The sequence below is a fragment of the Dendrobium catenatum genome, unplaced genomic scaffold (genome assembly GCF_001605985.2).
Source record: "Dendrobium catenatum unplaced genomic scaffold, ASM160598v2 fragScaff_scaffold_133, whole genome shotgun sequence".
Classification (NCBI taxonomy): Eukaryota; Viridiplantae; Streptophyta; class Magnoliopsida; order Asparagales; family Orchidaceae; genus Dendrobium; species Dendrobium catenatum.
The window spans coordinates 12,898,196-12,924,952 of record NW_021318595.1 but is presented as its reverse complement, the minus strand read 5'-3'; the positions used below and the strand labels follow the sequence as shown (position 1 = coordinate 12,924,952).

The 26,757-nt window shown below is 34.0% G+C and overlaps 1 protein-coding gene across 1 annotated transcript; it reads left to right on the top strand.

The window, feature by feature from the left end:
* Positions 1-416: 416 nt before the first annotated feature.
* On the top strand, positions 417-26,539 carry LOC110114888 (flagellar radial spoke protein 5-like). Its single transcript, XM_020847918.2, has 9 exons — positions 417-711; positions 15,734-15,818; positions 16,025-16,141; positions 25,313-25,377; positions 25,463-25,551; positions 25,638-25,717; positions 25,832-25,943; positions 26,031-26,150; positions 26,343-26,539. Exons 1-9 carry the CDS (start codon positions 417-419, stop codon positions 26,520-26,522), a joined length of 1,143 nt encoding a protein of 380 aa, XP_020703577.1. The 3' UTR covers positions 26,523-26,539.
* Positions 26,540-26,757: the final 218 nt, after the last annotated feature.

Below are 26,757 nucleotides of genomic sequence, written 5' to 3'. Positions count from 1 at the left end.
TAAAAAATGTAAATGTCAAAAAATTAAACTCTATATCTTTTATATTTAATTATATTATCTAAAATTTAGATATAATAAATAAAAATAAAATAATTGTAATAAAATTAGTGTCATCTTAATATAAAATATATCATGTCATTCTTTTCTTTTTTTGGTCTTTAAAATATTGTCTTCCCTTTAAAAATAATTATGAACTTCCTTTTTTTTTTTTTTTTTCGTTGAGCGATAAGCGCCTTTGGCGCAGTTATCGCCTTTTGAAGCGGTTGGGATTAACCGTCTCCATACTTATTATAATAATTCATTCTCCGAAAAAAAGTTGCATAACCCTTTTCTAATTGTTCCTCTTCGACTTCACACCAATTTCCCCTTCTTGAACTTTCTCAGTTTACTGGAACTCCTTCGCAGCAGCAGCAGTGATGTCTTCTTGCCTCTTCTTCTGCCGCAAGCTATTGTCTTCGTCTTCGCCGGCCACCGGGTGGTTAAGGTGTCATTGGGCGTTGCGGTCAGCCAGGTGCGTGAGTACGACGGAGGAGAAGAACGCACGGGTGGTGACTCTGAAGAACGGAAATGATTCGCTGGTGATATGCCGAATTATTAATGGGATGTGGCAGACCAGCGGCGGATGGGGCACCATTGACAGCAGCGCTGCCGTCCAGGCTATGCTAAGCCACGCCGACGCAGGACTCACCAGCTTCGACATGTCCAATCACTGTAATCATTTATATTCTACCTTCTGTTCTTCCTTTCATCCCACTTGGGACTGCAAGCCATAATAGTTCAAGTTATTTTTCTGATATTAGGATAACTTCTAAGATGCTGTATTCCTTCCTTTATTATAAATACGAGGCTCTTTTGATTACTGAATACGACACAAATCTTGTTTTTTCCCCCTCTGCATAAACTTTTGACTCGGCTATCGTTCACACTTCACAAAGCATCTATTGCGAGAATTAGGCTTCTTAAAGTACCTTTCTAGTAAAAACTTTTAATATTTGTACTAAAAAGCTATTTTAAAAAGTAAAAAAAAAAAAGATCATCTCAAACGAAGCTTTAGTATTTGGCATGTTGTTTCAATTTTCCAGGTCATTCATAGATAAACTTATTCTTTTCCAAGTCTATTGTAGTTTTTCTGTATTGAAAGGACAAACGAAAGGTGTTCGAGTAAGGTTTTTTCTTGAAGAAGGTAACCATCTAGGCTAGTTCCTGACTGTAATGTGAATCTTTTTCATGATGTGCTCTTTATTTCATTTCTAGATCCTGATAGTAATAGGATATATGGCTAGTTCAGGACAGTATATTGTGTGATATTCATGTTTGGAAATTCATGATAACTGTTTTGATTTACTTCTTGATGATATAAGGAAGTGAAGTAGAAAATAAATTTTTCTTAAGGAATTTCTGTGACAATAGAGGCTTAATGGTTGATGTAAATTGCTGGAACGGGTTGATTAGAGGGTATAAACGTCGCAAGAAATGTCTTGCGATGAAGTTTTATTATTGAAATGGAGGAATTCTTATTCAGGGAGATGGTTAGATTAAAACACTTCACTGTTGTAAGGAGCAAGTAATGTGAAGCTTCCATCATCATATGCTAATGAAGTAGGAGGCATTCCAGAAGAGCATGCTATGGAAGTTTAGAAGAGACAAATATCTTCATGAAAATGACATTTATGAAAAAAAGATTTTAATTTTTTAAAAGATTGTACTACAGAAAGAACCACTTTTAGCATAAGGGCAACCCAAGCTACGAAACTTGGTTGCCTGGGATCAAATTTTGGCTATATTGGTAATGTCTTGAGCCAAAACAAATGCAGCCAAACTGCGTGGATCTTACTGCTTCACTTAGAAGAAGCGCAAATGGCGGGCGGGTCATACAACTTAGTCCTATAGGCTAAGATGCCCAAAGGGATTTGAGTTTTGGTTAAAGGGTCGTTCATTTAGAAGTTCGCTAATGCTTGGATCTTACTGGTTCACTTAGATGAAGCTCAAATGGCGGGAAACATTCACAAATGATAAAAGAATGGAGTGGGAGACAGATTAATCATGTACATAGCAATTAAGATGGTGCCGCCCAAAATTTCTTAAGAAGTTTGACTAGGGATGATAAAGCTTGGGCTACCTTGAGCAGGTGACTATATTTTCTTTCAGCTATTCAATTTTATTATAGAGTGAAGAAACAAGAAGTTTCATGGACGATATAAAAATTTCTCATTATAAATTAAAATCCATTATCAATTCGAAGATCTTTCACTTAAGTAAGAAGTATGTCAACGAAAATGATGAATTTGGTGATGTATAAACAAGTATCTGATTTGTGATGCATCAATGAGTCTAATCATCGGCGCTGGCATGAAAATATCTACATGATTGGCTTTGAAGAAGAAATTCTTACAATCTTATTGATCGGGTTTGTTATCTCTTGAGTTTTTTTTAGCATTCAATTGACATAAATAGTGTTACAATTGCAGTGGTAAAGTCATATTTGATCAGATACACTTAGCTTATTTTAGATAAGTATAGAATTTCACCACAATTCTCAAACTTCAAATGAGGATATTTTCGTGCACAATTCCTCTCAAACTTTGTGAGTTTCTATTCAAAGCAAAGGCTAAGGCTTTGACTAGTTGTTTACTTTCATTTGATATTCCTTATTGTTTTTAATCCTTGAGAATGATATATTGAGCTTTCTTGATGGTAGGAAATGGATCCATGAGTAAGATATGCCCTCAAACAACAACATGGATTTCATTATGTCTCACAAGGAGTTTCTTAGATTTTGGAATTTGTTGGAATTATAAGACAATTTTTATTGCGCCACATATGTATTTTAGATTTTAACATAATACACTTCAGTCATCCTATAGGACTTTGAGCTTGGTCATATTTTCGATCTTTTTTACAATCATATATGACTTCCTTGACATAGAAGTGATAGCATTAGTGCATGGAAACCATCCTTTAAATCAAACTAGATTTCATGATCACTTTCATTGTATATAATGCTTTATTCAATGTTTTGGGAGATTGAGTAAGAAAAATGAAGCCTTTACAAGATTATTATAGTTTATCCACTATTAGAGTTCGATAATGGAAGACTAGTAGTTGTAAGATTGTGCTATTGGTGATCCTTCTTTAAACTTCATGCTGAGAGCCATGAGCATGACAAGGCTCCAAGTGTGCCATGGTTTATTTCATTTAGTATGAGCCATGGTATGAATAAGGTAGGTAAAGAGGTCATTTGAATTATCAAAATTGTTGGTCTTAGGCTTACTTGAGTTTCAGTTTTGACTTCTTTTCCTACCATAAAGTCACTTTTGTGCATTGGTTGAGGTGGAAAATGACATCTTGAACAACCCTTCAATGTGTTAAGAAGTTAAGGATGATAGAAGCTCAATTTTGAGATGCTTTGATACAATTGACTCGAACACCAATGACAAGAACAATGGCCTATTAACATGACATCTTTCATGAATTGAGTCTGAAGTATCTCAATTGGGATAGAAATTGCTCAAACACCAACCAATTAATCACAAAACTAATTGAGCCAATGTGCTAAGAGCACCAAGATTACCAAGGAAAATGCCTTCCATGTTCAACTTGATCGAATTCAAGCAAAATAATGGCCTAGGAACACAATGATGAGTGAAATAATTCATAAAATGATTGTTTATGAAATTAATCTTGCCATCATATTTATAACATGAAAGATTTACACTAAAAAGAACCTCTCATAAAATTTTTGATCAATCCTATAAAAAACGATGAACTATGGATTTAATGTTAAAATTTTATAAAATTAGGATAGTAAGAAAATCTTAAATGATAGTTTGAATAAATAATTCATAATCATTCATAATTTGAAAAGCTTAATAATTAATTAATATAGATAAACTAAGTTATTGACTTAATTTGAATTTTGAAACTATATATTAAAGCATTTATAACCGAATTGAAAAATGAATAATTAAGTTTAAGGAAAAGATGTGGGTAGCTTAAATTAGGAAGATCATGATAACTTAAAAATAGAATTAGTGATCTTATAGAAGCCTTACATTAAATCAATTCGGGTTGTAGAAGGATTGAAAGAAAATTTGATATCCAAAATTATATAATATGTACTTGACAAAGCATGAAAGAATGAAATTTATAAAAATTTCATAAAGAGTAATGTGAAAAAGATGAAATATTAATATATTCAAAAATTAGTATCAATTAAAGCTTAAGTTCAAATGCATCCTTCTTATTATTATTATTATTATTATTATTATTATTATTATTATTTTAAGTTCAAATGCATCCTAATACTTAAAGAAAAATAGACAAGTGAACTAGTATATATAATAGTGAACTTATAAACTTACAATTTAAATAGAAGCACAACTAATCTCTAAGTTAAATTATTCATTTCTAAATTTACAAGTCAATTTTACACTTACTTACATAATGGATAGATTCAACACAAGCAATAGCAAGGTTGATTGATTGGGATAATTGCTATGACATTTTTTAATTAGAATTATAACTTTGATCTTTCCAAATTTCTTCTAGACCATAATATATTATCTCAGGTTTTAATAATTTTCAAATATTAATTTTTATTTAGCTATTAAGTGATCAGTTATTGATTTTTATTGTTGTTTAAGAACAAGTAAGAGCTTAAGTTGAGGAAAATTTATTAACTGTAAATTATATATTATTTATTGTGTTTAAATTTCATGAAAATATATTGTTTTAGTGGTGTTATTGAAGGAAATGTTCATGAGAAGGTAAAAATCTACAAGTGTTAAACAACCTCTCAGTTCTATCATCAGAAGCACCACAACGTATGATTTTATAGTACCCCATCACTAGAATAAGACATTGCAGCATTGGTTTCCCTATTTACAATGTACGATTTTATAGTACCCCGACACTAGATTAAGACGTTGCATTTTTGGGTACCTATTTAATAGCACCGCCGAGATCCCAATGTGAGTTTCTCAATATTACATGGCGTGGCTATGCCAAAATTCAGCACTACAGCTTTAAAGCCTAAAAAAAGTGAGCTTTGAGTCATGCAACACCTTAGTGCAAAAATTCATATTAAAGTGGCATAGTGCTCAAATTTTGGAGTCTCACGGTGGAGCATTTGCCTATTTGAAAAATTATGCTGAGTTAGCCAAAAGATGAGCTATTTTAATCATTAACCCTACCAAGCCATTTAGCACCGCAGCAGAGTCAACATTACATCACCAATGACTAGTTCATTTTATGCCACTTCACTGCCACTTTATCAAGCACCACGATGCTTGAACCTGCTGCTATATTTACTATAAATAATTTTTTTTTCAATTCTTTTATTTTGAGAATTTTATCACTTAAGTAAAATTATGTATTTTTAAGTTTATTTCCTTAGTGCCCCCTTAAAGTAAATTATAAAGGAGGTTATGGTTTCTGTAGAGTAACCTATAAAATTATGAAATGATTTAGAGCTTGATCAATCCTAAATAATGCATAGATTTTTTTATTTAAAAAATAAAAAACCCACTTAATATACGTAAAAATATTTATTAAATCAAGTAATATAGTGATAGAGTATAATATCATTCTCACAAGGAAGAAATGCTTACATGTAAATACTAGTACTATTTAATAAAATTACAATAATTATCCTACTCAATAAAATTTGGTATTGTGGTATGCAATAACTTAAATAAAATTAGATAAAGATAATGAATACACAACAACAACAAGCCTTTGTCTCACTATTTAGGGTCAACTACTTGAATCCTTTTTATGCATTGTGTCATGATAAGGGTCAAATTCTCATCTAAATCTAACAAAGAAAGTTCATTTTTAATATTTTCTAACCAAGTCTTTCTAGGTCTACCTCTACCTTTCTTAATATAAGTGAAATCTAATACTTCTACTTTCCTAACATGGTCATTGCAAGGCCACCAATATATGTGACAAAGTCATCTATGGTAACTCTCTCTAATCTTATCTTCCACTTGAGCTACTCCTAAATTTTCATGTATATGCACATTTTGTATCTTATTTTTAAGAGTAAAGCAACTTATCCACCTAAGCATCCTCATCTCTATAATATTTAATATTATGCTTCTTTTTAAATGGTCAAGATTCGGCACCATAAAGCATTGCAGGTCATACTACCATCTTATAGAATTTTCCCTTAAGTTTGAAAGGGATATTTGTATCACATAATAAGCCCAATGCATTCCTCCAGTTCATTCATCCTACATGAACTGTACTAATAATATCCCCATCTATTTCACCATCACTCTGAGTAATAGGACCATGATATCTAAAATTTATGCCCTTATTAATTACTTGATCGCCTAAAGTCAAAATCCCTCTACTAGATATATTATTACTAAAATTATACTCCATCTATTTAGTTTTAGATATACTCAAACGAAAGCCTTTAGACTCTAAGGTTGACCTCCATAATTCAAGTTCACCTTCAACTCCCTTTCGAGTCTTATCAATAAGAGGAATATCATCGGTAAAATGCATACACCAAGGTACAACCTCTTGTAAATGTCTAGTGAGAACATCCATGACTAAAGCAAAAAAGATATGGGTTTAAGACTGATCCTTGATGTAATCCAACAGAAATAGGAAAATACTTGGTCAAACCATTTTGTGCTTGAATACAAGTAACAACTCTTGCTTGCATATCCTTAATGACTTGAATATAAGTATTATTAACCCCTTTTTTTATATAGAACTCTCCATAGCATTTCTCTTAGATCTTTATAATATGCCTTCACTAAATCAATAAAAATCATATGTAGATCGTCCTTATTCCCTCTATACTTTTCTATCAAACCTCTCAATAAATGTATGGCTTCCATAGTATACCTACCTAGCATGAGCCCTAATTAATTTTGGGAAATATTAGTGTCATGCCACAACCTATGCTCCATAACTCTCTCCCATAGTTTTAAAGTATGTCACATTACTTAATTCCTCTTTAATTCGCACAATCTTGTGCAACACCTTTATTCCTAAAAGTAGGAATCAACACACTCATTCTCCACTCATCTAGCACCTTTTAATATTCAAAATAAAATTACAAAGTTTAGTAAGCCAAGAAATTCCTTCAGGTCCTAAGCATTTCCAAACCTCTATTGGAATATCATTAGGTCCAACAACTTTTCCATCCTTCATTTTTTATAAGACCTATTTAACTTCAATTTTACTGATACGTCAATAAAAATAAAAAACTTTATTTTTATTTAGGGTGCTAAGATCACTGAAATCAATTACATATATCTTTCTCTCTCCTTAGTATCTAATATATTATTAAAATTATTAAAAGCTAAAATATTTGCATTGTAAATTACTTTCTTAGATTGCAAAAATGTAGACATAGAAGTTTTCCAAAAATCAAATGGAATATTATCAAACAAAGGTGGTCGGGTAATGGAATACCCTTTCACAGTATTACGATTACCAAAATTAGTCATGGATCAAAATTCAAAATCTTTTAAAAACTTGTTTTTTATGAATCCCGCTCTGATACTACTTCAAAGTTCATTAGAGATGTTAAGCCCATATGAACTAGTCACGAGGCTAATAAAGAGGCGGTGAATTCGTATTTTAAAAACTTTTCAAACAAATCATGAATCTTAAATCAAAACACAATTCTCCACAATAACACCAGAGTGCGGAAATTAAATGCGTAAGTAAAAAACAAAGAAAGAACACAACAAATTTATAGTGGTTTGGTTAAACCTTGATCTACATCCACTCCTCGGAGCCACCCTCTGAGTATTTCACTAACTTGAGTCTCTCCTTTAGCCCTCACAGCTAGGTGGAGAAGCCCTTATAAAAACACTCCTTTCCACCAACCCCGGTACGGCAGAGAATCGACTCCTTTTACTTCCTCCTGAAGCAGGCAGAGGACCTAGACTACTTGCTGAAGTAGACCTCCCTAGAACCCCCTAAGGACAAGGGATGATGATCGGAGAAGACGACTTGGAACCTTGTTGGGAGCAACCCTTGTGAACCCTCTCACAAACTCCCCCTCACAAGTTTCTCCCTCGCTCTCCCTCTCCTTTTGGCTCTCTTAGGTCAAGATAGCAGTAAAAGATGCTTGGACTTGAGAAAACACGGGTCCTTTAAATAGAGTTTGAAGAACCAACTTTATCGTCCAGTACGATCAGTACAAATTAAGCTCAATCAGCTCAGACGACTTAGGAAGATTAGAAGATTTATATTCATATCATCCAGGATGATAATATATCGTCCTGTAAGATTAGTTCAAATATGGAATATCATCCATACCATCGCTCTGAATGGGAGTCTAGACAAAAATAAAATGGCTTTATCGTCTAGGCCGATCTCTTGATCGTCCTAGCCAATTAGTTCAAAATCTGCCCAAATCGTCAAGAACATCGCTCTGAACAGACGTTGGTCGTCCAAGAGAAATCAAGTTTTTTGAACTGATCGTTCGGGCCGATCTTGCAATCGTCTAGGACGATATGATCGTGTCAATCAACCTTAATTACTTTCCTTAATCTCCAGATCAATTTAGGCATAATTATACTTCATCATCCAGGCCGATGTCCTAGATGATAATTAAAAAATAAAGCTACCTAAATTGTTCTGGCGGCTGATTCTTTCTGATTTGAGCCTATCGTCCAGGATGATATAAAAATCATCTAGGACGACATGCTTAATGACTGCTGCCTTAACCAGGATGCCCTAATTATGGTTTCTATTTTTTACAAATAGTCCAGGAAGATTTTGGGATCATCCCGGACGAGTGAGCAAAAATAAAAAAACTCTAATTTAGATAGAAAAAGTTACTTAAGTGTGTGTGTGCAGGATTACTTAGCATCAGGCGCCACAAAGATTACAATTGACTCAAGAAAAGGAAAAAATACATTACAAACTGACTCAGACCTAATCTACCCAATATTGAGCTGGTTCAAATTGCAATCTTGATCATGTGGACCTGAAATGTTAGTAGGCAAGGCAGTTGAAGTAAAATAAAAGTTTTTGCAATCATCAAAATTCTATTTCTGAAAATAGATACGCAACACTCTTGACATTCCTTTATTCTCTTCGACTTTTTCATCTTTCGATAACTTCCCTTCTAACAATTCTTCCTTAAGATTCTTTATTATAACATCTTCTAAATCCACCATGAAGCAAATAAAATCATGAAGCCCCTACTTAAAAAGAAAAACATGAAGCAATCTTTATTCTTCTCTTGAGAGAATTTATAGTTTTAAGTACATCAATTTTAAATTTCTAATTTTGAACCCTTATAGTCAATTCACCTTTTTGTACATCAATCATTGCTTTTTTAGTGGTTAAAAAATGGTCTTCCTAAAATGAAAAGTGTTTTCTTATATTCTTCCATATCTTGAACAATAAAATCAACCAGGAAAATGAATTTATCAACTTTAATCAACACATCTTCTATTAATCCTCTAAGGTAAGTGAAAGATCTATCAGCTTACTGAAGAGTAACAAAAGTAGGTTAAACCTCTCTAATATGTAGTCATTAAAAGATAAAAAATGGTATGAGTTTAATATTAGATCCCAAATCACATAAATCCCTACCATAAAATTTATCTCCAATAGTTATAAGAATAGAGAAACTCCATGTGTCTTTAAGTTTTTCTAGAAGTTTCTTTCCTTATTATAACAATATACTTTTCAATTAATGCCACATTTTCAAATTCCCCTAGCTTCATTTTCATGTTAAAATATCCTTCATGAATTTTGGAGATGTGGACATCTGTTCTAAAGCTTCAAAGAAAGGTGTATTAATAGTTAATTTTTTTAAAAACATCTAAACATTTGTTGAGAATTGCTTATCTTGATTTTATCTGATCAATCTCTGAGGAAAAGGTGGTGGTGGTCTCCTTCAACTATCCTAATTACTCATTCAGGTTATTTTTGTATATTTAGGTAGCAGTTTAATTGTAATTAGGCAGAATACTTCCTCTTGTGTTTGACACTCCACTCTATTATTTTATTATTTGATTTGACACATATACTTGTATATTTTAATAGCTTTCATTAATTTTATATCAAAGAAAACGTAAGTATATTTCAACTTAGTATGTCATATTCAATCTGCATGCCCACAGGGCATCAAAAAATTTTTTACTAGTGGTTTATTACTATACGTGCAATAGTAAGAAATAAAATAGGAAAATTATAAAATAATAAATAATTAATAATTAACAAAATAATAATTCTATTACTTCAATAAAATAAAAACCATGAAGTAGGTTAAATAAAAAAAAAGAAAGATTAAATTTGTAGTTCGTTCGACAATATAAAATTCAAGAAAGGAAAATTAACTCAAATTCCTCAACAATGGTACCAAAATTTTGACAGACAATTCTACAGACTACTTAGTCTATTAAATAATATTTGTTACGCTAAGGTGTAATTCATGTTCTAAACAAATGCACGTGACATGTCAACTAATAAAGTGATGAGATGAGTATTATTCCCATAAGAAATTTGAGTTATCCTTAGCTCACTCTAGTATTGCTAAATAAAATTACTATATTTATCTTGTTGGATGAGTAACAAGGGTGATGCAATGAAAAGGAAAAAACTACAGTTACAAAAGATTAATACAATAATTATAAAACTTTGAACCAATGATATTTAAAAATATATGATTGCAATAGAGAGATTTCTTTCTAATGCTGTTGTAAATCAAAGCATAAGTACTCCACTCTTTCGAGCTTGTTGAAGTATTAGCTATAATTCCTCCCACCTATTATTTTAGTATCTCCTTAAGATCCCATAATCCTAACCAGCATATGTCCATGCATGTGAAGATTATATTTTAAATCCTCTATTTTTTTTTTTCTACTTCTCAGTTGAGGCTATATATCACACTAGGTTTTAAGTTTATACACAATATATACACAAACTAAAGGAGGCATGGAGGAGTTAAAATAACATTAAGCAATTTATAAATTTATATGTCAAATTTATGTAGTATCTATTTCCTAAATTACCATAAGTTTAAACAGAAGATTTAAGCTATATATAGAGATAAAATTAAATTCAACAAATATTATAATTCACTAAATAAATAAATGTTAAAATATAGAATAAGTATAGATATGACCTAGCGAAGTAATATAGACTCCTTTTCACTCCTCTCCATACTAGTACAAGACTCACAAAACAAATACAAAAAAGCTAACCTCCACCAAAACTAGCTTCACACACTCACACATACACACACATACACACTCACTCATGTATCTCACAGTTGTCAACTTTCTAAAATCAACACTAAGCCTTCTATTTATAGAATTCCAAAATAATTGAGCTCACACCAAGCCTCCTATTTATAGAACACTAAGCCTGGGTTCACCCGTTTTCAACTATTTTTCATAGTGGCATTGGGGAAATTTGACATTACAACGCTCGATCTACAGCTGCAACACTCCTTGGGTAGCACCTATGCGCTAAGCTTTTTTAGCGCTCAACTAGGATTTCACAGTCGACGCTCTATAGTTCTGCAATGCTAGAGGAAAATGTAGAACTACGATGTTGGATCCGTGTCACTATGATGTTGGGTAAATTTTGATAATTTTGATCTATTTCCATCATAAAAAAAATGCTATAACATTATAATAATATTTGAAATTTGGAGTATACAATCTTTCTACTTATTAACCCTTCATGCTTAAGTACAATTAGGCAAAAATGAAAATTTTGAAAGTTTAGAGAGGTTATAAGGACGAATAGAACTATCCCTAGGCGCACCAAGAGAGGGGGGAGGGGGGTTGAATTGATAATTTTAAATATACTAATACAAATATCCCCTTTTTTATTTTAAGCAATATCACAACTTTTGAAATTTTGAGTACCTAACACCAGCTGCAATTTAAAAAAACTTGATTTTCTTTTTCAAAGTTTTGAAACACAAACAAATCAAGAGGAATATTTTTTTTTGCTAACACAAATTAAATCTAGTTGTAGAATGCAATGAAAATTTAAACTCAATTTAGAAATTTAAAGTGTAGAAAATAAAAGAGAATAAAAGAAAATTCAGAAATAGCACACTAGAAATTTTATGGTGATTCATTCAGTGTTAACCTACATCCACTCCACAGTATCCTCCTCTCTGGGTATTGCACTAATAATATTGTGACTCTTCTTTTCCCCCCATAGTAAGGAGGAGAGGCTCTTATAAATCACTTCCACCAAACTCAGCACAACAGAGAAATGAAAGCTACATTAACCTCCTCGTGACGGTAGTGAAACTTCAATCCTTTTTTACCCTCCTGGTAAAGGTAGAGAACCTACAAAATCTTTTTCATTCTCTTCATGATGGAAAGGAACCTTTAATCCTTTTTCACCCTCTTGGTGAAGGCAGAGAACCTACGACGTTTGACTTTGAAGCTTTTCTCGCAAGAGTAACTCCAAGAACTCACCAAGGCCACTAAAAGAAGCAAGGTGCAATCTTTCCTTGAGCAACTGTGTGAACACCCCTCACACTCCTCCCTCATGCACAACCTCACCTTCTCCCACGTATAATCCCAAAGCTCTCTCAAGAATTATTCCTCAAAGTCCCTTCAATAGCCAAAACTTTAACTTGAGATTTGGCTGAGTTACTTTAGTATAAGGCTTGTAAAAAAAATAAATTTTAATTAGGCTATCACTATTCATATAACACGATATAATTTCAGACAGTAAAATTATTTCAAAATAGGGGTTTGTCCAGTACGGTGGAACAGTCGTTCATATAAACTATTCAAATTCTATTAATTATCGTACAGTACAATTGTAAGTTCATACGGTACGATTAGTTCAATTTAATTCTATTCATATAAGATGATTACTGGGATGATTGGAATTTGTCTCTATCAATTTTCTAGTATGATTAACATTGTATTGTATGTTTACTTAAAATTTTAAGAGTTTATATAGTACGATAAACATCCTACTATACAGTTAGTTCAAAAATTAATATTGTCATGTAGCACGATATCCAGGATGATGATTGAATTTCATCTTTTTCTATCACACAGTAAGATCTATATCGTATAATATGATTTTCATATTTATTAAACATTAATTCAAATGAATAATCATAGGGAATAACTTAAGTAAGATTTTAAATATCATAAAATATAATTATGATCGTACAGTATGAATAGTTCAAAATTCATTTTTTAAAATACCCAAATTATTTGGCAGCTAATGTTTCCTAATGAAAATAAATTGTACAGTACGATATACATCATATATTATGATTAGTTCATAAGCATTAATTATAGTATGATCATAATTGTACGATATGATTAGTTCAAAAGATCTCCGGTCTCTTTTCTCACTCCCCTATGTGTGTGCACGGTCACCAATTTATTATATAACCTTATATGGCCGAACTCAAGAAATATAAATAAAAGTAAATGAAAAATATAGACTATTTTGAAAGACATCATATTCTACCCAAACTTGATCCTTAATCAAACGTGAGTGGTGTATGATTTACCTGAAATGTTAGTACAGATAGAACAACAATATCCAATATATATAGTAGAAGAAATAAAATTTCAATCAATAATATTTGTTATCACCAAAATCACAAGCTAAGGATCCTGGATTGCAACAATTTTAACAGTGCAAAAAAATATTCTTACTTGTTTTCAACACCATCAAATCCATAAAATTTCAAAATGATTATATCCATAATGCTACACCCCATTCAACAACAAATGCCTAAACAAATTAACAAATTTGAATATTTTAAAAATCTTGCATAGATAAAAATGTGATTATAAAATTTTAAGTGCATGATTTCGAGAAGCATTGCATAGCCCCAATAGTGTGCCACTGCCAGAAGCTATCTCAAAAAGAGGACCGTCACTTTAAAAGAAAGAAAATATAACAAATAAACTACAATGAAAATTATATAAATAAACTAAAAAATGTATAAGTGCATCATGTATGTGCACTAAAAAGCATGTAAATGTCTTGAAAGGTGTTTGAGTACACTATATGAATGCATCGAAGTCCGTGCAAGTAAATTGTGTAAAAATATTAAAATACCATACATTTCATTTAAATGAAAAGTCAAGTTCCCTACATGTGCTTCAATAAGTGCTAGATGCTCAAATAAAAAGTTTAAAAATATTGCACTGCATTAAAAGCAAGTTGAGCTAAAATCTCTCCATTTAAAAAATGTGCAACTATGATGCATAGCTCACAATAACTTTAAAATGTGTAAACTCTTTGAATTAAAATACTCACATGTGCTTCGACCAAATACATTGAACTCCTTAACCTAAGGTTTGAGAATGCTTCATGGGTTAAAGCAAAGAATAAATTTCAACTATATTCATGTTGAAAACATGCAAGTATGTCATATATTAGCATAAAAAAATATGTATGTGCACCAAGAAAATTCATTAAATGACATGAAAATGTATTATTTAAATGCACTAAAAAGTATGCACTCTAACTAAATTTATGTTTAAGTTCTTAAAAATTAAAATTTTCTACATGTGCTCTGACAAGTAAAATAAATGTCAAAACTTGTCTATGAATGCTGTGCGGATAAAATAAAATGATAGAAACTCATATCATATTTGGTCCTTAGCAAGCAGGATATCAAAGTGAACAAGTTCAAAAAATAGCAAAATGAAAATATTCAACTACCCTGGTGATGGTTGTGTTGAAAGCCAAACTTAACCTGTGGGAACTCTTATCTTTTCAAATATCCCCAAGCATAATATATATCATTTCAGTGCCTTATCCATATAAAAGTACAAAAATCTAGAAGGAATTATAAAAAAAGAAAACATGTCAAGTAAAAGAATATATCACCGATTAAACTAAAAGAAAAAATCCTTTAATCCTCCACAATTGTTTATCAAGGTTAAAAAATTTGAGAACATTTTTAGTTCATAAAAAACCAATATCCTGTTGGGTATATCACTACTATTTAATATCAAATAATTCTCATGAGTAATGGCATGACCTATGTCCTCTAATTGGTTGTTTTTATAGACAAATGACACCAAAGGTAAATGATTGTGACAGGAGCCCTCTAATCCAGTGGTTTTACATTAAAATGACACCATTAAATTATGATCACGATCAAAACCCATAAGTTCTTAATGGATAAAACTTTTGAATGATGACTTATAGGGGTGCACTTGATAAGAACAAAGTCCTTTATTTATTAGGGTCATCTTGAATTTATCTGCTTAGACAACATCCAATTTAAATCTATAAGGTACCCTTAGATTAAGCAACACATTATATCAACAAGAATCCTTTGGTCATGTTGGATCGATTAACTTTTTTTACTAAGTAAACCATGAGAAATAATAACCCGAGAAGACAAAAAAATGGGATCTTGATCAAGTTCACATTTTTTTCTTCCACAATCTTCTTTATCGATAGAATGGTAAATTTTAAATATTAATATAAAATTCGTTGTTACTATTTACTTGTTATTTAATGACTATCAAACAACTAGCTTTTATCAAAACTTTTTTTTCTTGCAATCGAGAGGTGTAACTAATCATAATAGCTTGTGTCTATAAAAAACCATTAAACAATCAAAATATCAAGTTACCTTAGATTTTGTGTATACATAAATTACAAAAACTATAAAAAAAAATTCTTACTACAACGTGTAGTTATGGGCAATAGTCATTTCTTACATTTTCAGTGTCTCTGATACCTGCATGCAAGTAAAATAATTTTTTTGTTTTATTAGACGGTCCTGCAGAAGACTTGTATGGCTTTTTCATCAACAGAGTTCGTCGGGAACGACCTCCAGAGTTCCTTGAAAAGATCAAAGGGTCAGTGTTTCATACAATGCTTTCTCTTTATTTTACTTGTATAAGAATCTGGAACATTTGTAATAACATCTTAATCATGCTTGTAACAAGCATCAATAAAAAATTTGATTATATTAAAATAGTTCATCATATGATGAGTTTTAGGCACTTGAGTTGGATAAATCATGTCATCCATAACTTCTGATTCAAGTTGTCTTTTTTTATAGCCTTACAAAATGGGTGCCATCTCCTGTTAAGATGACAAGCAATTATGTGAGGGAGAGCATCAAAACGTCACTTAAAAGGATGGATGTTTCTTCATTGGACATGCTTCAGTTCCACTGGTAAGTATATATGAGTGCTTGTATTTTTCCTATTCTACCTGTCAAAATTTGTATGTATGTGTATATATATATATATATAAAAGTAGAGTTCCTAACAAATCATTCTCCCTGTCAAAATTTGTAAACTTCAAATATGCAAAGAATATGGTTGATAAATTTAAGCTTTGGAATTCATTTTTGTTCTTCTGTTCATTCTTAAGTAAGAACGGTTACTTTTGATGTCTATTTTTGAATTTGTAATTCACATAATAAATTTGTCATATGCTAATAATACTTCTTATATATTGCATTCTCTTTTGGTTCAGTATTAAGCAAAAGTTAATAAGGCGCATCAATAATAGATTAGGATTTGTTTGGATAAACATGTGCATGTGACACCAGTTTTTCAGTGTAGTGCTACACGCTGCATTCTTTTTTGAACAAGATCTCCAGCTAAGCCAAAATTTTCTTCAGCATGTTCGCTAGATCGTGGAAAGCCTAGCTCCCAAAAGAGGCTTCCAAGATTATGGCATGGGTTCTTATCTCTCCAGGAAGACTTTCCTGGGGTTTTCTAAGTTACTATGATAGTGAGATGTCCTTTGTTGATGGTGACCTTATTCTCTTCTCCCTCTATTAGCTATAATGTGCTTTTCAACAATGGAGAGCTTGCCTCTCCTCTCTTAGATTACATCCACGTATCTCTCAAGATCTAATAAAGCATAATCAGTTTGTTACAAAGTAACTCAGTAGAATAAGAAAGGAGATGATGGTGAACTTGTTAACACAACCTTTCATATACTCGCAGCACAAAATAGCTATCGTGCTCAGCAGCACGAACTCCTGCTGCACTGTCTCCGCAGTCTGTCTCAAACGGCTGCCATACATTCTAACTACCTGTCTCCAATAATCTCTATAAAATTCATGTATTACATGCAAAAAAGATATACAATGAATATTGAAACTCATCTGCCTTCTTCTCCGTTCTTTCTGTTCTTCTAACCTTTACAGGGACTCTATCATGGTATCAGAGTGGTAACTCTGGGACAGTCTTCTTCTCCAAGCCGCTATGGAAAAATAGGGCTCCTCTTCCCATTTTAGGACAACATCCACTCTATCTTCCTCCATGGTTGCTACCATCATTCTGCCATCCCTCAAATTTCTGATGTCAAATCTCATGCTCATAGTGCACACTCAACTCACAATAGACAACTATGCCATCTTGAGATTACAGATCTACCAAGCGTTTGCGGCAAATGGCTTCGATGGATACATCATCGGATCTCTACTCTGTCCTCAAGAATCCTCCGAGTTCGGCTCAATCTCAGTTGACTACAAACTCTAGAAACTAGTCAACCATAACCTCATCTCAGCTCTATTCTCTACGATCTCACCCTCAGTGCTTCCTTACATTCTACATCTCAAAACATCACATAAAATTTGGACAGCCTTAGAGCTTCGACTGCAACCCACCAACCAGTCGAGAGTCATTCAGTTGAAAAATGAGCTCCAAAACGTTCAAATGCGACATCAAACGATTACACAATACCTGGTGAAAATAAAGTCACGGGTAGACAACATCGCTGTAGTGGGAAGTCACATTGACACTGAGGATATCATACTCTACACACTCAAAGGGCTGCCACCCTATTACAACCCCTTCAAAGCAGCAATCTGGACATAACCTCATACCATAACTCTTGAATCCCTCTACTCATTACTCTGTAGTGAGGAGATAAACCTGCAAACTGAGATATAACAGGATGTGACCACTACACCGGAGCATCAAGCTCTGTATATTTCCAGAGGCAGAGGACACACATCCATCTACAAGGGCAGATCGACCCACCTGTCAAATATGTGGAAAGCCAGGCCATATAGCACTGGCCTGCTGACATAGGTGCAACTCCAATTACACACCACAAACTTCAACTTCCCTTGTTGTTCTCACTCAGACTCAACCAAACTCGACCACGGACTGGGTACTCGACTCGGGAGCTTCGACACACCTCACGTCTGACATTGCGAACCTGCACCATTCCTTTCCATATCAGGGGCAAGACTCGATCTCTACAGCAAGCGGTTCCTCACTTCTCATTCACAATATAGGTGTAGGCCTCCTACCACTACCCGACTCTAACCGTAAGCTCAAACTTCAAAACCTTCTTCATGTGCCTTCCCTTACTGACAATTTACTTTCTATTTCAAAACTCAATACTGATAATAACCGCTCAGTCTCCTTTGATTCAAATGGCTTTGTCCTCAAGGATCTTGAGGACAACAAAATTATGCTCCATGGACATAATCAGGAAGGTATCTACCCTATTTTTCTTCAAAGTCATCTTCCAGTTCACACTCTCCGCACGACACCAGACTTCACCTTTTTCTGGCATGCACGCTTGGGTCACCCTCATCACCGATCGATGCTACATTTTCCAAGCTATTACCAACTACTAGCAGTAGCTTTCTACCTTTTATCTGTACTTCCTGTAAAGTGGCCAAAAGCCACAAGCTTCCCTTTCCAAAGGACGCAGCTCTTGTATCTACTCCCTTTAGCTTAATACACACTGAAGTTTGGGGTCCCTATCCTCTTCCCTCATTATTTGGGTACATATATTACATACTATTCATAGATGATTGCTCTCTCTTCTACTGGTTGTACCTAATGCACTCTAAAAATGAAACTAACATTAAATTCAGCACTTCTATCATTTAATAAAGAATCAATTTGCCTCTTCCATCCGCACATTATGCTCAGATGGAGGAGGGGAATTCACTGGTCATGACTTCAAAAATTTTCTCTTAAATCATGGCATCCGTCATGAGTTCAGCTGCCCCTACACTCCGGAGCAATGGTGTATCCGAAAGAAAACACATGCATCTCCTTGAAACCACCCACACTCTCCTACATGCTGCAAATCTGCCATCTAAATTCTGGGCTGAGGCCGTTCAAACATCCAACTATCTAATCAACAAACTACCAACCTCTTCTCTAAACTCTCAGATCCCCATCCAAATACTACATGACCATCCACCAACCTATGACCATCTCAAAGTATTTGGATGCTCATGCTTTCCCTGGCTTTAGCCTCAGACCCCACACAAAGTAGCACCTCGCTCCACACCCTACATATTCCTTGGCTACTCAACCTCTCACAAAGGTTACCGCTGCTACAAACCTCAAAATCAAAAACTTCATTTTTCCCGCTATGTCATCTTCAACAAACAACACTTTCCCTTCACAACTCAATCAACTGTCCACACCCCTCTCACACCAGACTCCACTCCACCTCTCCTTCTAATTCCCACCTCCACATACTCCAATCCACCACAACCAACTCCTCCCAACTCCCATGGATCAACGACTCACATACATCAACCCACTCCCTCTCAACAATCTACAATTTCCCCCAACATCTCTTAGACATCTAACACACTCACATCCAGTTCCACTACTTCCTGCCCTGCACCCAAACATCCTATGCAAACACATATTCAAACTGGCCACCTCATAACAAAAAATAATATTCGACTTACTAGTTGTAACATATACAGGTCTTACTCCCTCTTGCTACACTCAAGTTGCCAAAGCTTTTCATTGGCGCAACGCAATGTCAGCCGAGTTTATGGCCCTTCAAAAACAGGGTACCTGGCATCTCACTCCTTCTACCAGTCATGCCCCAGACCTCGGCTGCAAGTGGACATAAAAAATAAAGTTAAACATAGATGGCACAATTCATCGCTACAAAGCACGACAGGTTGCTCAAGGATACTGCCAATAATATGGTATAAATTACTAACAAACCTTCAGTCCTATGTCAAAGATGCCAACAATCTGGGTTCTTCTCATCATTTCCTTCCAAAGGAGCTGGCCAATTCTCCAATTCGACGTCAATAATACTTTCTTCATGGAGACCTCCAAGAAGAGGTCTATGTACAGCAACCTCAAGGTTTCATTGATCCTAAGTACCCCAATCATGTGTGAAAACTAAACAAGGCCATTTATGGTCTTAAGCAGGCGCCACGCTAATGGTTTCACAAACTGACAATGTTCCTGCTCAACTTCGGCTTTCAATTCAGCAAAGTCGATCCATCCTTGCTCATCTACAACACTCAGGACATTAAACTATAACTACTAGTATATGTGGATGATCTCCTTCTGACGGGAAATCACGAACCCACCATTTAGGTGCTCCTCTACCAACTAAAACAGACGTTTGCACTAAAACAAATGGGAAAGGCCAATCTTTTTCTCGGTATACAGATTCAGCATACCCCAGCAGGTCTATTTTTACATCAAGCACATTATGCTAGAGAAATCCTTCACTCTTCTAGACTGGACTCATCCAAACCAGTCAATATTCCAATCTCTCTAAAATATTCTTGGTTTCCCACAGACCAATCTTTGTATGAGAACCCCACCTTCTATCGTAGATAGCAGGCTCCCTGCAATATCTCACCGTGACGAGGTCGAACATTGCCTTCGCCACCAACATCATTTGTCAGCATATGCATTGCTCGACAGCTACAGACTTCAAGCAGTTCAAATGCCTTCTCAGATACATCAAAGGCACTCAAGATTATGGAGTACCCATTTCTGCTGGCCAACTGACTCTCACAACATATGCAGATGCCGACTGGGCATCTAGCACGGAGGATAGAAAGTCCATCATAGGATTCTGCACATACCTAGGTCCAAACCTCATATCATGGAGCGTAAAGAAACAAACCATGATGGCCAAATCTTTAATCGAAGTAGAATAAAGAGCTCTCACTGCTGCAACCTATGATGTTATATGGCTACGCCGTCTCCTACATGACTTTCATGCCTAGCAGTCTCAACCCACAACGATTTTTTCGATAATGTATCCGCCATCGCCATCGCAAACAACCCTACCTTTCATGCCAGGACCAAGCACATCGAAATAGATCACTACTTCATCAGTGATCACATTCAGTGCAAAGCAATCGACGTCTCCCACATAAGCTCCTTTGATCAGCCGGTGGATATTCTAACAAAACCTTTAACTAGACTCAGGTTCGCTGACCTTCGCAACAAATTGACAATCTGCAAACCAAACAATCAATTTGAGGGGGGGTGTTAACACAACCTCTCATATACTCGCAGCACAAAATAGCTATCGTGCTCAGCAGCATGAAATCCTGTTGCAGTGTCTCTGCAGTCTGTCTCAAACGACTGCCTGACATTCTAACTACCTGTCTCCAATTCTCTCTATAAAATTCATGTATTACACGCTCAAAAGAAATACAATGAATATTGAAACTCATCTGCCTTCTTCTCCATTCATTCTGTTCTTCTAACCTTTGCAGGGACTTTATTAGAACTTGTCAAGTTTATGATGAGCCCACCATAGTTGTACTAAGTCCAAAGCTTGCTAAATATACAATGAATGCACAAATGTTGTAATTAACTTAACAGATTCACGATGTAACTAAGGCTTCATTTGGGACGACTCTCTTACTGCTTCTTAAAGCGGATTTTTAGCACAAACATTTTAATTTTTGTACTAGAAAGCCGCTATAAGAAGCAAGAAGTAAGCCATCCCAAATGAAGCCTAAGAGTGGCATGCTCGGTGCAAAGCTTGCTATTCATATAGTGAATCGTCGGGCTTATAATGAGTTGGTCATGTTTGTTTGCCAAATGCATAATCGGTTTAAATCTCAACTATGTCAAATTACAAAAGCACAAAGCCCACTTTTCTAAAGCTACTCATCTGCTCTTCATCTAGAAAAATCAATAACTTGACCCAACAAATTTGATGACTCTGCCTGGCCAGTTGGCTATTAAGCATCTAAAAATTTCATACTAGTAATTGACTTGGCTGATTGTCCATATTTTTTTTTTTACATTTTTTTGCTCCATGCGTGGTGTATTTTGATGTGTTTTTTTTATTTCTTAAGTAATCTTTTCTGTAACACCCAAAACTTTGGCCTGAATATAGAAATAGATAGTCAAGAGGAGTTTTTGGAAACCAAGTCATTCGAAGGCAATCTGGTGAAATGTTAGAGCTTCTCACTACAAAATTCTTTTTTTATCTCTAAAATGTTTATTCTATCTACCTTGTAATTCTTGTTATCAATGTTATATTGTTTCCTATGAAAAAATTTGGAAACAACATCATATATGGTTTGGTAAGCATGAATATATGGTAATAAGTAGAAACTAAGCATTACAAGGATCACAAGAGCGAAACAAAGAAGCCTCATGGAACATGGAAAACCAAAGTTTCTTGACAAACAAACAATCTGCATAGATAGAAAAATGTATTACAAGAAAGATCCATGGACCCAATCATTGGTAGGTATTCTTGAGAAATCTTAAATATTCTCACTCCAAATTTTTTTGTTTTTTAATCACATAACTTTTCATCTTATCTTCCTTGTTATTCTTGTTATAAAGATTATGTTATTGTCCATGAACAGATTTGGATCCAACATCTTCTAAGTTTTAGTGAGAGCGAATTGATGACAATAAGAAAAAGCCAATCATTATAAGGAGCATAATAATGAAACAAAGAATCATGGGGGAAGCTAGACAACAAAAAGTTTTATTATATATAAATAAACTACATGAATTGAAGAAAGTATAACAAGAATAATCAAGGGATGTTTGGAGCATGTTCCTAAAATAACTCCAATGGTAGAGATATTAAAGGGATCTTCAGGTTGAATAGTTTGAAGGCAATGAAGAGTACAAGAGCACTAACCTCTAGTTCAATATTAGAGGAAACTTATAGTTTAGATATCAGTGAAGTATCCAATCCCCCTCCGTGATGAATTGGGAAGCAAACCCAATGGACCTGTGAATTGTCAAAGGTGAAACCTCCCAATAAGTTCAAACTCAACTACCTTGAATCATATAAAAGGAGGATGGATCATCCTAACCATGTGTCTTACTTTTAGTTGGCAACCTCCATATTGAACATCAATGATGTGTTGAAGTGTCACTTATTAGTTACTACTTTCAAGTAATCATCACTAGATGGTTCATTCTCCTTTTGCTAGGGAAAATAACATCATTTGCAAGTTCAAGAGGTTTTTATTCACTCAATTCACTACTATTTTAAATTATTGAAGAACTCACAAGGTATAAAATATCGATGAGACAAAAATTTAAAGAGTATAAAAATTTATTACTCACTAATAACATGATATTTAAATGTCAAGGATTTAGAACTTATGGTCACTCTTGCTATGCTGATCTTGGAGCGATCTTTCAAGTATGCACTATGATTGAAGTAACCCAATAAATTAACAGAAATATTATAAGTCACCAACAATCACATGTATACATAAGAGTAAAATCATATGGAAAATAAAAAATCTCGATATTATAAATTTGGGAATTCATGATGGTATCAAATCTATTAGAATTGACTCAAATTCAATTTGGCTAAAGTAAAACTACCATGACACTCACTAGAATCAACCACCACTTGATTATACTAAGCCATAAATTGAACATTGGTACACAAGCACATTTGTCACTATGAAACTAATCTTTTATGGTCTTCAAGAATGTCACCACGACCTTTTTGGGTCTCTTATGCCGAATTGGTAAACACGATATAAAGAATACTTTTGTCGACCACCCACATTATATACACAGCTTCATATGTCCAACCTAAGAAAATATTATGCTTTCCATAAATAAAATGTTCACATCATGGAAGGTTGTTAGAATTTGTTGATTGGTTAAAGGCGGTTCAATCCTGGGATAGGGGCATGTTGGGTTTGGGTTTGAATTTCTAACACATTTTCCAAATCAGATCTGGTTTGGGTCTAGTCAATTAAAGGCGGGTCGGTTTACGGTTGGATTTGAACAGGACCCAAAAACCCATTTTGACATCTCTATAAAAATGGAAACCTTGTACAAATTGTGCATGATTGCAACTCTAATAGAAAAATGACGGTTCTTTTTTTTTTGGGGGGGGTGGGGCAAACTCACGAACAATTATTACGTCCTCCGACCGGACGTAGAGGAACGTCCGGTCGGAGGCAAATTCCCGCCAAAAAATGAGTTGTACCGAGCAAATACCGAGCAATACCAAATAATAATGAAGAATACCATCATTTGAAGACCCAATTCCGAGTATACCGGGCTTTACCGAGTAAATACCGAGTTATACCAAAGTTGTACCGAGTTTTTCCCTGAAAAACTCGGTACAACTCGGTATTTCTCGGTACAGCTCGGTATAACTCGGTATTGGTCTTCAGAGAACGGTATTCTTCATTATTATCAAATAATACCTAGTTGTACCGAGCAAATACCTAGTTTTTAGACGGAAAATTGCCTTCGACCGGACGTTCCTCTACGTCCTTGCACCGAACGTAATAAAAGTTCCAAACTCACACACACAATACCCAAGACTCGAACTCAAGATCTCTTAGTTGATAGCTCTAAATCAACAGACTAAGATGAGCTGTAAATGAAAGATCCAATAAAATGCTCAGCATTTATTATTTTGGGAATATTTTAGCAATTTCCGAAACCAAAATTGGCTTTGCAAATATCATCGATATTTAGGTTATGTAAATCACTAACTATTAAATAGTTATAGAACATCTTTCTTGAAGTTAAATTTGATGAATTACGATGTAGGAAATTTTAAATTTATTATGTGATTTTTTTCATTTTAATCTATCTCAATCATTGAAAACAAAAAAATAATTTAATTACTTATACTAAAAATAAATAATTTCTTTCTAATAATCTAAATAAACAATAATTAACATTCATTACTTTCAAAATAATATTATTTTATTAAACTCTCTAATTTTCTTAAATTCTGTATTTAATTTAAAGAAAAATGACACAATTTTAAAATCGAACTGTCAAAAAAAAAAATTCTAAAATCCAATCGCCGGAAAAAGAATTTAACTATATTCAGTTGCCCGAATATAGGAACTGGCTGTCAGTCAATAGTCGGTCACTGATAAATTCGGACGACTGTACAAGATCTTAAACTTTTTTCTCTTATTTATTTTAATTAACGAATTTGTAATGTGCTAGTTTTAAAAAAATTGTTCTTGAAAAAAGCACATTTCGAAGACGATAGGCAATAAGTATGTTTTCAATTACCTCTACAAATGCTGGATGCAAGAAATGGTAGCTTTGTTTCTTTAGTTCATTTCTGTATTTTAAGTTGGTAAATTCCTTTTTTAAAAAAATAGGTGGGATTACTCCAACTCTGGATACCTTGATGCTCTCAAACACTTGGCCGATCTCAAGGTGGAAGGTCTGAGTATTTATTTGTAAAAATTTCACCTAACACTTTATTAGGTTCTGATCAGATTTTAAATCAATTAATTAAGCACGTACAGGTAAAATAAAAACCCTGGGTTTAACAAATTTCGATACGGAGAGATTACAAATTATACTGGAAAACGGTATTCCAATAGTTAGCAATCAGGTAATAAGGCCTTTTTTTTTTCCTTCAATTATCTCATAAGTTCCATAGTTATCTTTCATGCCTATGCGTTTAAATGATTCTTCCAGGTGCAACACTCTGTTATTGACATGCGACCTCAACAAAAAATGGCAGAGCTTTGTCAGCAAACTGGAGTTAAACTTATAACGTCTATCCTTCTCTCTCTCTCTCTCTCTCTCTCTCAAACACACACTCTCTCTCAATATATTCAGCTATCTCAAACGCAGATTAAGACATCATTTTAATATGCTTACTGATGCAGGTATGGAACTGTTATGGGTGGCCTCCTGTCTGAGAAGTTCCTAGATGTCAATTTATCAATCCCTTTTTCAGGCCCTACTTTAAATACCCCATCTCTGAAGAAGTATAAAAGGGTAAAAGATGCATCTAATATGGACAGATTCTATTGCAAACTGGTTTCCATTAGATCTTTTCTGATTTCTATTATCTGGATATTTTAGATGGTTGATGCTTGGGGAAGTTGGAGCCTCTTTCAAGTTTTGCTTCAAACACTGAAGAACATTGCATCAAAGCACGGGGTTTCTATTCCTTCCGTAGCCGTTAGATATGTTTTGAATCAGGTAATAAATATTAAAACTTCATAATATTTACTCATAGCTGATAAATAATCATAACTATTTTTATTTACTTTGTTTCCTGAAAAGATACTACAAGAAATTACGAAAAGCTGGAAATGAAATTCAATCCAAGTACATCATTGCGTTCTCAAACTTATGTATTACTGTCATTTGATGTCATCTGGATGATTGCAGGCATCAGTTGCAGGATCAATGGTTGGAGTTAGGCTAGGTCTATCTGAGCATATAAAAGACACATGTGCCATATTGTCCCTTGATCTGGATGAAGAAGATATGAGAAGTATCACAGAGGTGTCAATGAACGGGAGAGATCTTTTGAAAGCGATCGGAGACTGCGGTGATGAATATCGCTAGGCCAAAACACTTTTTTTAAGCACCTTTTAAGTTTAGAAATATACATATAAATAATATTTTATATATTTATCCAATAAGATGTAGATCAAGCCAGATTTAAACAATAGGTCTTACGGTTTGTTCGCAGAGTACGAAGATATTCGTGTTTGATAATTATTCATAATGAAAGGAATTCGCAGGATCTTGTGAATTTCGAGGAAGAAACAAGTTGTATTTGGATTATCCCGACTTGTGG

What these genes read in the sequence shown, in the direction of transcription:
- LOC110114888 (XM_020847918.2), top strand. Translation starts at nt 417, where the DNA reads ATGTCTTCTTGCCTCTTCTTCTGCCGCAAGCTATTGTCTTCGTCTTCG. An exon ending in GGCCGATCTCAAGGTGGAAG is followed by an intron (nt 25,378 to 25,462) that starts GTCTGAGTATTT and finishes AAGCACGTACAG; the next exon opens with GTAAAATAAAAACCCTGGGT. An exon ending in TTCCAATAGTTAGCAATCAG is followed by an intron (nt 25,552 to 25,637) that starts GTAATAAGGCCT and finishes TGATTCTTCCAG; the next exon opens with GTGCAACACTCTGTTATTGA.